The sequence below is a fragment of the Schistocerca nitens genome, chromosome 4 (genome assembly GCF_023898315.1).
Source record: "Schistocerca nitens isolate TAMUIC-IGC-003100 chromosome 4, iqSchNite1.1, whole genome shotgun sequence".
Classification (NCBI taxonomy): domain Eukaryota; kingdom Metazoa; phylum Arthropoda; class Insecta; order Orthoptera; family Acrididae; genus Schistocerca; species Schistocerca nitens.
This window is the reverse complement of record NC_064617.1, coordinates 836,479,113-836,496,401: the sequence shown is the minus strand read 5'-3', so window position 1 is coordinate 836,496,401 and position 17,289 is coordinate 836,479,113. Positions and strand designations below refer to the sequence as shown.

The following is a 17,289-nucleotide window of genomic DNA, read 5'->3' as shown; positions in this document are numbered from 1 at the left end:
GGAAGACCAAGAACGAAGTGCTCAGATTAAAAAGGGTGTAAGATACGGATGTAGTCTTTCACCCCCTACTGATCAATTTATACAATGAAAAACAATTATGGAAATAAAAGAAAGGTTCAAGAGTGGAATTAAAATTCAAAGTGGAAGGATATCAATAACAACATTCGCTGATTATATTGCTATCCTCAGTGAAAGTGAAAAAGAATTACAGGTTCTGCTGAATCGAGTGAACAATTGGTTGAGTACAGAATACGAATTTAGAATAAATCGAAGAAAGGTGAAAGTAATGAGAAGTAGTTGAAGTAAGAATAGCAAGAAACTTAACATCGGGATTGGTGGTCACAAAGTAGGTGAAATTAAGGCAGTCTGTTACTTAGGTAGCAAAATAACAGATGGAAGAATTGGATATGTGGTGCTACAGGCGAATGTTGAAAATTAGGTGGACTGGTAAGGCAAGGAATGAGGAAGTTCTGTGCAGAATCAGAGAGTAAAAGGGATATATGGGAAACACTATCAAGAAGGAGGGACAGGTTGGTAAGTCATGTATTAAGACATCGGAGAATAACTTCGATGATACTAGAGGGAGCTGCAGTAGGTAAAAACTGTAGAGGAAGATAGAGATTGTAATACATCCATTACATAATTGAGGACCTAGGTTGCAAGTGCAATTCTGAGAATAAGAGGTTGGTACAGGAGAGGCATTCGGTGTGGGTGTATCAAACCAGTCAGAAGACTAATGAGTAAAAAATGCTTGATATAAAAAAGAGAATTCAGACAGGCATTTGCACAGACAGGCATTTGCAAATATTTAATGGTAAATATACAGTTAATTTCCTTTGATATCAAAGCTTTTTATCATTATGGACAAGGACATGAAAGGAAAAAATAAAAAAAATATTTGATATTATTGTTGCAAGTAGATCAATGAAAGGGAGGATGTTTTCATTTGAACTACATGACAGTTCTCTGCAAACTGCAACTCTCTAGCCAGTACAATTTTGACTTCTGCAAGCAAAACAGGAACCTCAGTTATAATTGTAACCCACTGCTGAAACTATAATTCAGAGTACTATGTGGATATTAATTTGTGGATTTATGAAACTGTAACTTGGTGAGTAAGTGCTGACTACAAATCTAAAGGTCTGGGGCTCAATTTTCAGTCATATGTAAGATTTTTTTCCGTGATTATTACTTCTTTGACCTTTTGGCAGTGATGTGGTAATGTGAAAAATGCCAATTTGCGTTGTGGTTTGGAATCGATGTTGGACTGTAGACACACAAATAACTTATTAAAAGACATTTTATCAGAGGCTGTTCTCATATCACTGTGTGGGTACTCCAGTTCAGAAATTGAAAGAATGCAAAAACATAGCACCTGCAGTAGGGCCATGCCTAGTTAAGCACTGTAATACTCAAACCACCCTTCAGGCTCTGACAAAGTTGCTTTTATTTTTGTACTTAATTTATATTTTACTTTCTCTCATGGTGGTCTTCTCTTTTCACTAGTTTAGTATGGCACTGCAAATGATATAGAAAGCCCTGAATCAGAGAACTTAAAAACCAAAAGATGTCAGTAATAACGTTCCATTTATCATCACAGTTAACTGGGTATTTTGAATTCTTTGTAATATGAAAAATAAAAAATAGCTCCAGATGTGTTGTGTGTTTCCACATACCTTAAAATAGCTTTGAAGCAGCATAATGAAATGATTTTATATTGTATAAATTCTAATTTTGTTTTAGGGAAGATGAAAAGTTGCAAATGGATGGAGCCTCTGGTTGGATGATTCCTATGGCAAATAAATGCACAATAATTGGAAGAAAGCCTTTAGCAGCTCTTGTGTTCAATTTTCGGCCGCCTCTTTACGGGAAGCCATCTTTGTTGTCCTTCACTGAGGTGAACCGCCTTTTCAAGACGGTAATGAAATTTCTTATGTTTGAATGAAGTGGTAAATTACACTTTGCACATATGGAAGCTGCTAATTGTTCAAAATTTTGTTTTTACAGTTTGGTCATGGATTGCAACATCTCCTTTCCAAGGCCTCCTACAGTGAAGTTAGTGGCCTTTCAAATTTGGAATGGGATGCTGCTGAAATAAGCAGCAATGTCTTAGATAACTGGTGAGTTCTGTTCCATATGTTTGTGAAGATATAATGGTACATAAATAACTTCTTCTTACAAGTTTATCATTACAGTATCAACACCATAGTCTGTGAAAATGTCAATTAGACAACATGGGTTGTTACATTCAGTGAATAAATAGAATAATGTTGTAGATGGCAGGGTATCGTATAAGTAACTTGGGAGTAGCTGGAAACATAATTATGGTCCATACAGACTGGAGCACTCAGAAACTAGACTGTGATAGAACAGTGCCTAGTATTAAGATGTTGAGGTAATTAGTGAAGTGTTACCTAACACATCGGCAACGTATGTGTGAAGTTAGTATGAATAGTAGGGCAGAAGAGTAAGAGATCCTCAGACAGACATCCTAACAGTGCAATTTAGGACGAGCCACACATACCTGTGCACAAGAACGTCCTTGTGAATGCAGTCTGTCAGCACACATGTGCGCATGCTGGCCTCAGCAGCCAGAGACAGTGGTTGTGTGTGTGTGTGTGTGTGTGTGTGTGTTTTGTTTATTCCCGATGAAGGTCTTTTTGCCAAAATCTTATTTTCTACTTTCTGACAGTCTTTTTTGTTGTGCCTATCTGTGACTCAGCATTCGCACCATATGGTGTGTAGCAACTGTTCTTTTCATTCTATTGTTGGATTTTCCATTATCTTTTATTCATTAGACAAAAGTGTGCAACTGTATTAAAATACTTCATGGACCACAGCATCAACCTGGAGGAAAATTATCTAAGGCCTTCTGGAGCTCATGAAAATACAGAGTGAGCTGAGTTTTACATAATCGCTGTTTGCAAAATCCATATTGATTCCTACAGATGCGGTTTTCAGCCTCCAGGCAGGTCATAATATCCAAGTGTAAAAAATGTGTTCCTTAATTCTGCAACATATTGTGTAAGTAATATAGGTGTATATTTAAGCTCATAAGTTTAATGACCCTGACTGAAAATTGGAATGACCTAAATCTTTTTGCAGTATCTTTGAATGGATCTTTGCTAAAGTGACCTGTGATAAACTGCTGCTAGAAGAAGCAAATTCCTTCACATAATGTATATAGAATATCATGAAGTTCTCTTCAGTTCCATTTACCTTTCTGTGAGTGCGTTTAGGTGGTGTACTGTGCTTTGATCACTAATCACAATTTAATCATGATAGTAGAATGTTCTGGCACAATATAAATAATTTAGAAGTAAAGAAAGCAACTTACCAAATAATAGAGACAGTGAGTCACCAACAGGCATATAAACGAGACTGAAAACTTGCTAGCTTTGGAATGCATCCATTTTCGAGCTAGAGCGCGCCCCTGTGCCCCCCCCCCTCCCCCCTCCACACACACACACACACACACACACACACACACACACACACACACACACACACACACACACACACACACACACTGCTCATTGATTGGGCTGAGGAATTGTGCCAGGTGGAGTGGGAGGGGGAGAAGGGAGGTGGGAAGTGGAAGGTAGGTTGGGGAAGAGTGGCTGATGGCTAGGAGAGAGGCAGCTGGTGTACAGGATTGGAATCCATGAGCAAGAGGTAGTAGGTGTATGCAATAGGATTGGAGCGGAGTGGATATCGAAGAGTTGACAGAACCAGGAAGGAAGGGGAGACTGTGGAGAAGAGGGTTTTGATGTAGGTTGAGTGAAGTTGGGTTTCTGGGGCAGAGTGGGGGTTGGCGTGGGATGGGGCTAGTGGAGATTGAGGTCAGGAGGATTACAGGACTAAAGGATGTGTTGCAAGGACAGTTCCCATCTATGTAATTCCAGTTGTTTGCGGGGAGAGGATTTGGATGGCATGGGTTGTGAAGCTGCCATTGAGAGCTTGTTGTGCTTAGCAATGTGTTCTGCCACATATTGGTCAGCTCTGCTCTTGGCCATCATGTAGTCAGCTCTGCTTGTGTCCACATTTTGGTGGCTGTCGTTCATTGTGGTGGACAGTTGGTTGGTTGTCATGCCCACATAGAATGCAGTGTAGAAATTATAGCTAAACTGTTATGACATAGGTGCTTTCACTGATGGCCCAGCTGCTGATGGAATATGGCTTATGCAATGGTCTGCTTGATAGACTTTAAAGAGAATAGAGACATACTTTTTAGTGGTTTATTTATTGTGAGTTTTCTGAGTTATTCATCTGCTTATCCATGGAGAGAAACATCATCAATCTAATGTATAAGAGGTGTTCAGTAAGTAATGCAATACTTTGTTTTCTTGTAAGCAGGATGATGGGAAGTGGGAGGTAGGTTGCGGAAGAGCGGCTGATGGCTGGGAGAGAGGCACCATATTATTCTGCACACTTTTGGCCACAAAATCCTATTTTTCAACATAATGCCCATTCTGCCTTTTGCCACCTTACTGGGAAAGCCTGTATGCCAACATTGTACCACTCTGCCACTTGACCTTCCCATCTTCCATGTACTGCTTCTTGAGGAATGCACCCTTTATTGGTCCAAACAGATGGAAATTTGAATGTGCAATATCTGGGCTGTAGGGTGGGCAAAGAAGAACAGTCCATTAAAGTTCTGTGTACAGCTTCTTCTGTTTTGGGAGGGTAGCACAATACACTTCAGAGTTGATTGTTGCACCATAATGGAGGACATCACACAGAGTAATCTCTTCAGTGTCCCAGAAGACTGCTGCCATAACTTTACTTGCTGAGGTTGTGGCTTTCAACTTTTTCTTTCAATTTTAACTCATTGGGTCAACATTTTGCTGAGATTTCGAGCTCTTCAAATTACCCGCCAGCCTTTCTCCCGAAGAAATGTGCAGCAGAAGTGTGAGCTCTTGCTTTCTCCTCTCAAAATAGTGAAAGCTATAATACTGTTTTCTCCATGCGGGAACTCCAACACGCACTCTCTTCTTCTTGCTCTTCCGCCCCAGGATCAGATGGTGTCCATGTCCAAATGTTGCTGCATTTATCATACCATAGTCTGCATTACCTCCTTCGCCTTTATAATTGAACTTGGACCTACAGTACTTTTCCCAGAAGATGGTGGGAAGCTATCGTCATTCCTGTTCCGAAACCTGGAAAGGACAAACATCTCCCCTCTAGCTATCGCCCCATTTCTCTCACGATTAGTGTATGTAAGGTTTTGGAGTGTAAGCCTGGTGGCTGGAGTTCTGAAGCCTTTTAACACCTGCCCAATGCGGTTTCTGAAAGCATCGTTCTGCAGTTGATCATCTTGTTGCTCTCTCCACTTATATCATGAACAATTTTCTAAGAAAATGCAAACAGTAGCAATATTTTTTGGTCTGGAGAGAGCATACGATACCTGCTTTGAGGACAGGCATCCTCCGCACACTGTTCTCTTGGGGCTTTCGAGGTCAGCTACCCCTTTTTATTCATGATTTAAAGTGCGAGTGAACACTACTCTCTCCCGTACTTTCTCCCAAAACAACGAGGTGCTCCAGGACTCCGTGCTAAGTGTTGTACTGTTTGCCATCGCCATAAATCCAATTATGGATTGTCTCCTTCCTGATGTCTTGGTCTCCCTCCTTGTGGACGATTTTGCGATCTTCTACGGCTCTCAATGGATCGGCCTTCTTGAATGACGTCTTCAAGGATATCTTGATCGCCTCCACTCTTGGAGCATCGAAACCGGCTTCTGCTTTTCTCCCAGTAAGACCATTTGTGTCAATTTTTGGCTTCGTACAGAGTTTCTTCCCACTGCCCTACATCTAGGCCCTGTCAACCTTCCTTTCGCGGATGTCGCTAAATTCTTGGGACTTATGTTTGACAGAAAAATGTGCTTGTCCTCCCACGTTTCCTGTCTTTCGGCTCGCTGTCTGCAATCCGTCAACACCCTCCGTGCTCTGAATGGTACCTCCTGGGTAGCGGACCGAATGGTCCTTCTCTGCCTATATTGCGTGTTAGTGCACTCGATATTGGACTATGGAAGCATAGTTTACTCCTGTGCTCGGCCGTCTATTCTTCAGCGTCTCGACTCTGTCCACACCGTGGATTGCGTTTAGCGTTTGGAGCTTTTTACACCAGCCCTGCGGAAAGCCTTTATGCTGAGACTGCTGAACCTCCGCTGTCCAATCGGCGAGCTGTCCTTCTGAGTCATTATGCTAGCCATCTGTCTTCCATGCCTGCTAATCCGGCCCATGACCTTTTTTTCGACATCTCCTTGGATTTATGGTATGCAGGCTGCCCTTCCTCTCTACCACCACCGGGAGTCCGCTTCCATCAACTGCCACATTCTGTTTCCTTCCACTTTCCTAAAACTTTCTTGACAACTGGGGGTACAGCACCGCCTTGGCTCTGGCCCCGGACCTGCCTGCTCCGTGACCTTTGTCAGCTTCCCAAGGATGGTGCCCCTTCTCTCGTTTATCGTCCGGCATTTGCAAATGGAGGATGCCACATTTATTTGCACTGACAGCTCAAAAATATCATTTGGTGTTGGGAGTGTCTATATTGTCAGCAACACCCCTAATAGATTTCGGCTTCCCAACCAGTGTTCATTTTTTACTGCAGAGCTTTACGATGTTCTCCAGGCTGTCCAATACATCTGTCGCCATCAGCTGATACAGTATATTATATGCTCAGATTCGCTCAGCTCTCTCCTCAGTCTCCAAGCTCTTTACCCTGTCCACCCTCTGGTCCATTGGATTCAGGACTGCCTCCACTTGCTCCTCTTGGGGGGCATCTCTGTGGCATTCCTCTGGATCCCAGGACACGTTGGTATCCATAGAAACGAGGCGGCCGATATAGCGGCCAATGCTGCAGTCTCTCTTCCTCAGCCTGCTGTTCATTTGGTTCCCTTCGCCGATCTACAGAGTGTTTTATGTCGTCGTGTTGCTGTTCACTGGCATGCACATTGGTCTACACGTCCCAATAATAAATTGTGAGACGTGAAAGCTCTTCCCTGTGCTTGGACCACCTCCTCCTCCCTAACTTGTTGTTGGGACTCCGAATAGGGCACTGTCTTTTTAGCCATCGCATTAGCGATCCTGCCGGCTTTGTCCTCACTGCTCTCAGCTGTGGATGGTGAGACACCTTTTACTTCAGTGCCCCTATTTTACTCTGCTACGTGCCCGTTTACAGCTGCCGACTGATATATCTTCCATTTTAGTTGATGACACGCTCTCAGCCGATCGTGTCCTCGAGTTTATCAGTGTTAGTGAGATGACATCAGTCATTTGAAGCTCTTTTTGGGGAAAACAATCCTCCCTTCTATAGTGGGTTTCTAAGCTTTCCTGTTTTTTTTAGTTTCCCCACTGTTTGAGTTTCACTCCCATTGCTGCTTATGTACAATTTTTTTTTTTTACCCTTCCCAAAGCCACACAATGAGCACTAATGACCATAGCAGTTTTGCGCCCTAAAACCATATAAAAAAATTTTTTTTCTTTGGAGGAGAGGCCGTGTGGTGCCATTCCATGGATTGCCATTTTGTTTCCAGTTCAAAGTGATGTTTCATCACCTACGACTATATTCGACAACAAATTGTCATGATCAGCCTCGTAACATGCAAGCAATTCTGCACAGATGGTCCTTCATTGCTCTTTATGCTCTTCTGTTAGGTGAGGAGCGCAGCAGGCACAAACTTTTGAGTATTCCAACTGGTGGACAAGTTGTCAGCACTACCAACAGAGACATCCAGTTGAGCAACAAGGTGTTTGATTGCAATATGTAAGTCACCTTGAATGAGAATGTACACACATTCCAACAGTGCAGGAGTCACAGCTGTGTGCAGCCGGCCAGCATGCGGGAAACTTGACAGATTTGCACGATCCTGTTGTGATGATGACGATGCTTCACCTAATGACTTGTCTGTCGGGTCTCTGTAGACACTCTGCAAGCACCCATGAAGATTTGTGATGCTCTTGTTTTCTGCCTAAAGAAACTCAATGACAACACTCTGCTTGGAATGCTTCTGATTTGCAGATACCATTTTGAAGGCTATGTGCATCATTGCCAAATATCGGAACTTAATGAAACTATAGGGACTGAAGTAAGACTATTCCACAATGACCCACAGCAAATTCCACAGTTTTTCAACCGGAATTGGCCGAGAAAAAGAAGCGCTCCATTACTTATCTAATGCCCCTTGTAGTTTGAATGTTTTGGTATATCGTATGGAAAATATGTACAGTTGCTTGGGAATTGAAGAGTGAACAAAGTGCTATAGTGGTTAAAACATTGGGCTCGTATTCAAGAGGAGCTGTTTGTATAAGTGGCCAGTGATCTTTAGTTAGTTCTTCCATTGTTTTCATATCGGACTTAACTGTCAACAAGATCATAGTCCATCATCTCCCCCCCCCCCTCCCCACAGCCCTCATTTGTTTAATGATTTCTATGTCATATTATTCTAGTAGTCAAACCTTTCTTGAGGGTAGACCATGTTCAAATGTCTTTCAGTACTGGATAAATTTTTAGTTCTGTCTCTTCATCTTGAACAGGGTGGTGCAATGGCTGGTGCAGTTGGCTGTCATTCCCCTAAACCACTTCAGGTGAATGCCAGAATGGTTACTTTGAAAAGGCCATGGCCAGTTTCCTGCCCCATCTTTGTCCTATTCATCTTCATTCTGAATGTTAAGCCCTACTCTTCTCTCCTTATAAATTCTCAGTAGTAGCTGTTTCATATCTGTAGCAATGACTATTTCTGTGAGCCACTTAGCATCCTTTCACCATGTAATTTTCCCTCTACATGTATACCTTCACTTTCTTGAGTGGAACAAACTGTAATAGTTGAAATGAAGGTATTTACCTGTTTCCTGTATTGTGAATATTTGTAAGATTTTTTGTTGCTTTACTGAAGCACACAGTAAACATATAAAGGTTTGTTTTTATGTCCCTCTTCCACAGTGGCTGTATTAAATTTTTTTTCTCAAGTAATTTAAGAGTATTTTACACTGCCATGTTTTGTATTTATTTAAAAAACACCATCAGTGGTTGTTCCTGAAATTGTACACAAAATTCATAAAGAAAAACTATTTTTAATGTATACAGGAAAAATTAGAAATGTGAAGAGTTTATATTTGCAAAACATGCGTGATGGATTGTATAGAGTGGAATATCATTCACCTCAGTGGGGTTCATGTCAGGTTGAGCATATTGCTGCAACTTGTGGTGTATGCAGTATGGCATAGTGCTTAGTATTGCTGGCCGATACACTGCAGGTCACCATTTCAAACGCGACTACCAGCAGTTTCTTGGTTATTTAGAATTTATCATTACTGGGAGATACAGGGTGACACAGAATAACTGGAATGTTTGAAATGAGCAGTGGCAGCCATGGGCAGGTGGCAGCACTGCGGGTTCATGACAGTGAGTAAACAGTCTGCCATTTGAGTAATCATGATCAGTGAAACGGACAACAGTGTGCATTAGCCATAAAAATGTTTTATAAAAACAATGATTGATTGATTGATTGATAGCAGCCCAGAGGTAGTTTAGACATTTTTATAATTTGGGACACCATGATGCTGTTCCGTCGAAACACACGATATAATGTTGGATTAATAACTTTGAAGAGACTGGATCTGCCTTCAAGAAGAAACCATCAGGATGACCAAAAAGTGTGCATTCTCCAGCGAACATTGATGTTGTACACGAGTCTGTCTTAGGGAGTCCATGGAGTTCAATTCATAAGCAAGCAGCAGTGGTTGGAATGCCCCGGGAGAGTGTTCGCAGAATTCATCTTGATTTGAAATTTTATTCGTACAAACTGCAGATGGTGCAACAATTGAAGGACAATGATTACCGGTTACGATTAAGATTCTATCAACAAATGGTAACAAAAATAAACAATGATGATGAATTACTAAACAAGTTGTGGATGTGAGATGAGGCACATTTTCGCCTCAAAAGTTATGTGAATAAACAGGACTGCCATTACTGGGAAAACACAAATCCTAATGACCTTTACACGCTAGTAAAGTGACAGTATGGTGTGGGGTTACATTACATGGGATTATCGGACTGTATTTTTTTGCAAATGAACAGAGAAACACAATAACTGTCAATACCGATTGTTACACAGAGATGTTACGAACTTTCATTACATTTGCATTGAACTTCTTTCCAAACATTCAAGAAGCCTGGTTTCAGCAGGGCGGAGTTATGTCACACACTGCACGGCAATCAATGATGCAGTTCACAATATCCCAGCTGAGATGTTGGAGCGGTCAGTGTGGAGTCTCAACAGCAGATTTCACGAATGTATTTGCACAGGACAACGCCATGTAAAGGACGTAATTAAAAAAAAATTATAAATGCCATCAATGTTTTGTAAGTGGAAAGTTGTAAGGTTTCAATTACTATGAATGAAATTTCTTTCCTTCATCACTTCTAGTTATATTGGATTGTGGAAATGTTCCCATTTTCTGTGTTACCCTTTACTTGAAATGTCATATGCCTGTATATTCTAGAATATTTGATGTTTGTATAAATAGCTCCACTCTCCATCGAGGAGGTCAGTCCCGTTCTGGCTATGTGATGATTATCTTAAGAAATGTGATTACAGTGCTAAATGTTGTAGTTCAATGACAACTGTGCTTTCGGACTTTGGTCTCAAGTGTGGTTACAACATGCCAGTATTACTGTCAATGTGTTGCTGTCCTGTAGTAGTCACATCTTTTCATTATTCAACCCTCTTTCTGTGTATGCCTTCCAGTTCACTGCCCTTTTCTCGGATTTACTCAGTTGTTGTTTGTTTTGTCATTTATCTTCTTTCTCCTCCCTGCTTGCTCTCTTATTCTTCAGTTTTGGAGTTTTTGACTTTTTGATCCTGTTGTAAATTTCTCCCTCCAGTTTTTTGAAGAGTTTTTGTATATTCTTGCAAGTATGTTGTGGTTGTAGATGATTATTGCAGCTGTCTTCAAGGCATGGCCTAAGGAAATTATAGCTCCAGAAAATACATTATTTAACATAATCCAGTTCTTTCTCTCATTTCGCAAACTGTTATGCTTTTAGTGTTTCTCTGATCGTACCATAAGTCTGTCTGAGGATCTAGTCTGGTGATTCATTGTAAGAAATTGAGGTTATGGTGGAGCTGTGTGTTCTCATATTTGAAAATTAAGGTACTTATCAAGGATTTTAGGAAGGGAAAATTATGCACAGTAAGGATGGAAACCATCAGAAAATAAGTATTTTTGTTTATTATTGGGGTTTATGGGTAACTAGTAAAGGAAAGTGGATTGACATGAAGATAAATATTCAATTGGTTGTTTCACACACCTCATGCTACATTCATTGACCACCACCTCACCCAATGTCCAGTTTTTTCTCTTTACTATTTCTTATTTCTTATGTTGTTATCTCTCCCAAATATATTTGTCTTTAGTTATCCACTTCCATCATGCCTGCTTCATAAATTGCCCTTTCTTGGTATGATACCCAATTATTTAGGTTTTCAAATCTTATTTATCTTGTCTGATGATGAAATTTCTTTGTTAACTTTCAAGCACCATGACATTTAAGGTTAGGTGAATGAAATGATTTATATGGCATTTCCAATGCAAATGTATTATGAAAAATACAAACATGAGGCCACAAGTTAATTTTGTTGTATTGGTCAGTAAGAATTCCTCTCAGAATGTTAGAGAATATGATCAGAGAGATGATTTCAAGAACTGCAGCTGAAATATAAAAAGTATTTTAAAATCTTGGTAAAATATGATACAGACACCGTCTATACACTCATAATAGCTTTCAATGTAACGTGAATTTGTTATTGTGAACACTGTCACAGAATTTTTTTTCTTTTATTAGGTTGTATCAAAGGAGCTTTCTGGAATCCTTAAGTGGACACTATGAAAGTGGAGAACCACTGCCAACTCCAATTGTAGAGCAACTGGTTCAGCTGCGAAACCACATGGCTGGATATGATCTCTGCAGAGAACTCTACCTCTCTGCTCTTGACATTGAATTACACTCTTCGTTAGTATGACAGTCATTCTCATAGATAGAAAAACATAGCTATAAATAAAAGTTATATTAACATTTTTCTGGATTGGACACTGTCTTACGTTGAACAGGTTGTTTTTAACGAAAGTCAGTATCATGAAACATATGTAAACTAATTTCATTCTGTGTGTTTTTACCTGTACATCTTTCTGTGTAAGTTCTTAAATTCAGACAGCATTTTTCTTTGAACTGTTGTATATGGAAGTAATGACAAAGTGCAACATCTCCACTCGAAATTACTTCCGAAAATGTGATGATGTGGACTAGTTGTGAGAGCTGGACATACCACATTGCTGTTGAAATGTATACTTAAGGCAAACTGTGAAAGTTCTGTCTATTCACCTTGTGTCTTGCATGGTTGTGTCCTTATCCCAGAAGGTCTCTCTCGGCCATAGCTCTGCTGATCACAACTGCCATGACTGTAATGAGTATCTATGATTATCTGAACTTGGTGAGTGATTTTGTATTTTTCATGGATACCACAGTAATTTTATTGCCATGGTGCAATGTGTACTGCTACACTTTGTGACACTCGGAATGTAATGCGTGTACATAATCCAATTTGAATGAAAATGCACTGTCACACTATGTATGTGACTGCCCCAGTGCACACACTTAGCTAGTCAGAAGCAAGGAAAGGCAACACTTCTTTATAAGGGTATGCTGTTGATAGCTAATAGGAGACAAAATAATGTCATTAACATGTTCACAATGCAGCAGTTGTTGCCCAACTGGGTTTAAGCCATATTGTACCACACTGCATTTTCTGTGAGGGCCAATCAGCCACAAATATTACAAAGGCTTAAGTAGTTGAAACAACTTTATTGTCTGATGTACAAATACAATGTAAGAATCCTGAACTGAAATAATCTGTAAAGAGACAATCTGTTTGTTGTGGTCTTCATTTAACGACTAGTTTGATTCAAACCTCCTGCTCGGATCTACTTAATCAACAGTAATTATGTAGAATTTGACTTGAAAGTAGCTGATACAAAAATAGTAGCTATGTTTTCTATTGTAATGTGTCCCCCCCCCCCCTTTCTCTCCAAGAGAACAAAAACAGATGTATCCTGTATTATTCTAATATTGTTACAGAACAGAATTTTGGGTGGATGTGATTGAACGAATGTGGCCACAATATAATGTTCTCCCATTGGACAAAAAGGATTCTCATCCCTGCTCATTTTCAGCCATATTCTCAGATGAATGGGCAGCAGCATATTACAGTCATATTTGGGCTCGTTTAGTGGCTGCAGATGTGTTCAGTGCATTTCTAGAAGCAGGACTTGAGAACAAAGAGGAATGCCAGGTTGTTGGTAAAAGGTTAGTCGATCATTAATTTTTTATGCTATAAGTTATGATTAGATGTGTTTCTCAAAGGAGTGGCTGTTGTGTGTTAGTTATGAGTACTTTTACAAATAATTGGGATCTTTTATATCGGTGCATTATCATTTTTGTAAAATTTTTTGATCTAATCGCATTCTTCTTGCTAGGACTTTCATCCAGGAACTGGCTGCTCATTGGTTCTTGAGCTGCCATGTCTATAGTACAGTTAGCAGGAGAAGATCCTTGACAGCTGTCATTGCTACTGCCGTCTTTCAACTGCAGAGAACAAGTGGCTGCGGGTTGAAAACATGCCAACTATACATTTGCAGCAACACTGAGATGTTTACAAAATCGCGTTATGTGATTGGTTGAAACACCTTCAACAAGCCCAATGCAGCTGTCAGTGGTCTTCTTTTGCCATCTCTTCTATAACTATCAAAACGGAGGTACTGTTGATGATAAATGTGCTTGCTATGAACAGACGTTTTTATGGGGTCATCAGAGAGTTGGAGATCAATGTTCAGGAAGGTGACATGCTGGGCTGAGGAGGAGCAGGTGAGGCAGATGAGAGAGATCATGAGGTTGTGGAGTAATGATGATAGTGTTTCTTGGACTGATAGAATTCATTGTATGTCTTATTGATGATAGTTGCCACGTCATTTTGAAGAGCATTTGCTGCATTATTCAAGAAGTGACAGTTACATGGTGCCATGAGCAAGCTGGGATTTTCTGTGTGGAGCTTGATGCATGCACTTTAGGTCGGTACAAAATTTACTGCAACAATATTAGAACAAAAACTGAGGTTATTCGTGAGGAGTAAAGATGCCTTGCTAAGCTCACTTTTGATTCCTGGCAGTCGGATGTTTCACTATCACTGCTGTAAAATGAGAAAAGCTTTGTTCAGAGACCTGACAGCTTTTTCACAAGAAAAATAATATGCTATGAGAGGAAAAGTTTTAAGGTGCCATTTTTGCTGAGTGCACCAAAGAAAGACAATAATAATGAGTTGCTTAATTGCTTATGGACCTAGCACTGACAAAATAATATTTGTTGCCTTTGTACATGCAAATAAATATTTTTCCAGAGGTTTTTTCAATCGGGAGACAGATCTGGGTATAAATTTGTACAGCAGCCCACAATCAATCTGTCGCACACCATGAAGTGGCTTGTGGTGTGTAGGTGTAGAACAATGACTGTTTAAGTGAGTGAAACACAAATGCTGCTTCTGCAGCTCACACATTTTGCAGGCCTCTACTTTCCTGAGAAAGACCAAAGTTTCGGTATACCACAATGTTTTCATGTATTTTATCATTGTTTTTGCTTCTGTGAGGCCCACTAAAATGAGTTGGATTACACAGTATAGTGAGCATTATAACCATCTCATCTTTGTTAAACCATGAGTAAATATTACACCATTCATTATCAAACTTGGCTTTCAATTTCAGCTTACATGCTGCCTTTTTGGTGTTATCACTTCTAATCATTAGTTTTGCTGTCTGGCAACGGTGGCGAATATACTTCATGATATGTAAAATTCAAAGTGACAGCAAAAAACTGTCTGATAAACTGCTGACTTGCTACTGGTTGTGAGTATGTTTGATGTAACAACTGGTGAGATTTACCAACTTGGCTCTCATCAAACAACAACCTGAAGTTTTAATTTCAGTTTATACCCAGCCACACTTACATTATCAAATGTGTCATCACAATTATAATGGATATGTGGTGGGGAAGGATAAAGAATTTGTAAATTACAGCTGTATTTTTCAGCTGCTTACCTGAAGACTGTCAAGTATAACTGTTCCAAAATGATGGAATTACATGTTAGCTGTGCTATTTCTCTTTGACGTATAGTGGGGTGTTTAATCGTGTGGGAAGTAGTAGTGGAATGCTGAACTAATGAAACAGTGAGGTAAGTTCCAACCATTGTGGAGGAAGGGAGGTGCTTGTAAAAGTATTTGAAATGTTGGTTCACAATTATGAAGCAGGATCTCACTTTATTTTTTTACTCACTCCATTATTTTTCGCGAACTTTTGGAATTCCTTTTCCTGAAATTAAGAGAAGTCAAATGATGCAGAAAGGTGGACCTGATAATTCAGTCTTGGCTAATGAATGAGATGCATAAAATATTGAGATTGAAGGCAGATGAGCAATATCTGAAGAGAAATGATAGCATCAGAAAATGGGAGGGGGGAATTGGAAACCTGAAGAGGAATGTCAAAATTGAGAACCTACGGCTAAGCTTCAGGAAATGGCAATGACAGCTGCTGTAAATAGAGCAGTGTAGTTAGTATCATTTACAATAGTATTTTAATACTACCAGGTTATTCGCCAAGGATTGAACAGGGATGAGGATAGGTGACTCAACAAGTTCTGTTTTGGCCTTCCTGCCATCTTTATGTAGATTATTGCACATTTTGTCCTTTGTGAATACAATTAAGCTTCAGTAGTAAAAGACTAAAATTTGCGTTTTATTATTCTATGTCTCTCTCTATTTTCTGTATTTACTACATAATGTGGTAAGTTTCCTATTGTATTTTTCACTCATTTTTGCTGCCATTGTTGATACTATTACAGCTCCAACCTCCCCATGTCAGTGGCAGCTACAGCTGTTATTCGGTTTCGAGTAGATTGCTTGTAATTATTGGAGTGTAAAATAAATGGGCAGCTTGCTTGTGTAGCGTAATATGTAGTAAAAATTAGGTTAAACATTTTACAAAGTTAAAGCAACATTAGTTGTTTGAAATCTAAAGATAAATTTAAAAAAGTGTTACTTTAAATGTCATTACATTGACCTAGCAGAAGTTCATGAGTGCAAGAATAACAATTACTTGTCGTATTGCTTTGTTACTTTGTGTATTGTAAACTGTAAGTTATGATTGTTTGCACAGGTTTCGTTCCACTTACCTGGCACTTGGTGGAGCTTGTCATCCAGGTGAAGTCTTCAGAAGATTTAGAGGTAGAGATCCTTCTGCCAAAGCACTATTACGATCACTTGGGATTAAACAGCCAAAACTGATGCAGGCTGTCAATGGATAAGAAGTTTAAATCTCTGTTACTTTCAGTTAAGTCTGTTTGCTGTGGAATTGTGGTGCTGTGGTGAATATCATGCAAAGACTGAAGTTACTTGTTTTGTTTCAGTCACATTGTAATTACTGTGGAATTTACTAGTGGTAGAGCACTTTATGAATAAAAACAGATGTAAGTTTTTGTAAAAATCAAACTGACCAGTACTACTTCCTCCTTCATTATCCTCAACTACATTTATTTGCCAGAACATTATGACTGCTGAACTACTGTCAGTATAAACTCATCCAGGTAATAGCAGCATCACCTGGCAAGGAATGACTACTAGTCAGTCACAAGCATGGTGCATGTAGCATCAGTGAGTGTGCTGTCCGTGTGTAGAATGGGGACAGTGCATGACCTATCTGAGTTTGACTGAGGGCAGATTATGATGGCCCAGAGGCTCTGGCACGAGCATTTCAGAAACTGCATGACTTATAGGGTGTTTGAGCAGTGCCTTGTTTTCAACATGTGGCTAAACCAAGGTGAAGCTGTGTCCAGACGTCATGGGGTCGGGTGGCTACCCCTCAAAAGAAATTTCAGATGTTATGGGCTGGGCAGACTGATAAAACAGGACAGGCCACAAACTGTGGTGGAATTAACATCAAACTTTAATGGTAGGCAGAGTACAAGTGTGACTGAACGCAGCCGATGACCCATGCATGTGTCTTTGATAACACCATGACGTTGACGACTACAGCTGAAATTGGGCAGGTGACTGTTGGCACTGGATGTTGGCACAGTGGCAGAGCATTCCATGCTCTGATGAATCCCAATATCTTTTTCATCATGCTGATGGGAGGGCACGAATCCGTTGTCTTACAGGGGAACAGTCCCTTGACATCTGTGCT

General features: G+C 40.0%; 1 protein-coding gene across 1 annotated transcript in view; it reads left to right on the top strand.

Annotated features, from left to right (window-relative positions):
* LOC126253269 (uncharacterized) overlaps positions 1 to 16,595 on the top strand; it is a 79,322-nt gene extending 62,727 nt beyond the window's left edge. The window contains exons 10-14 of the mRNA XM_049954483.1: positions 1,744 to 1,918; positions 2,008 to 2,120; positions 11,851 to 12,018; positions 13,141 to 13,368; positions 16,264 to 16,595. Of these exons, the coding sequence (XP_049810440.1) occupies positions 1,744 to 1,918; positions 2,008 to 2,120; positions 11,851 to 12,018; positions 13,141 to 13,368; positions 16,264 to 16,411 (832 nt within the window). The 3' untranslated portion in view covers positions 16,412 to 16,595. The remainder of the gene's footprint in view (positions 1 to 1,743; positions 1,919 to 2,007; positions 2,121 to 11,850; positions 12,019 to 13,140; positions 13,369 to 16,263) is intronic.
* Positions 16,596 to 17,289: the final 694 nt, after the last annotated feature.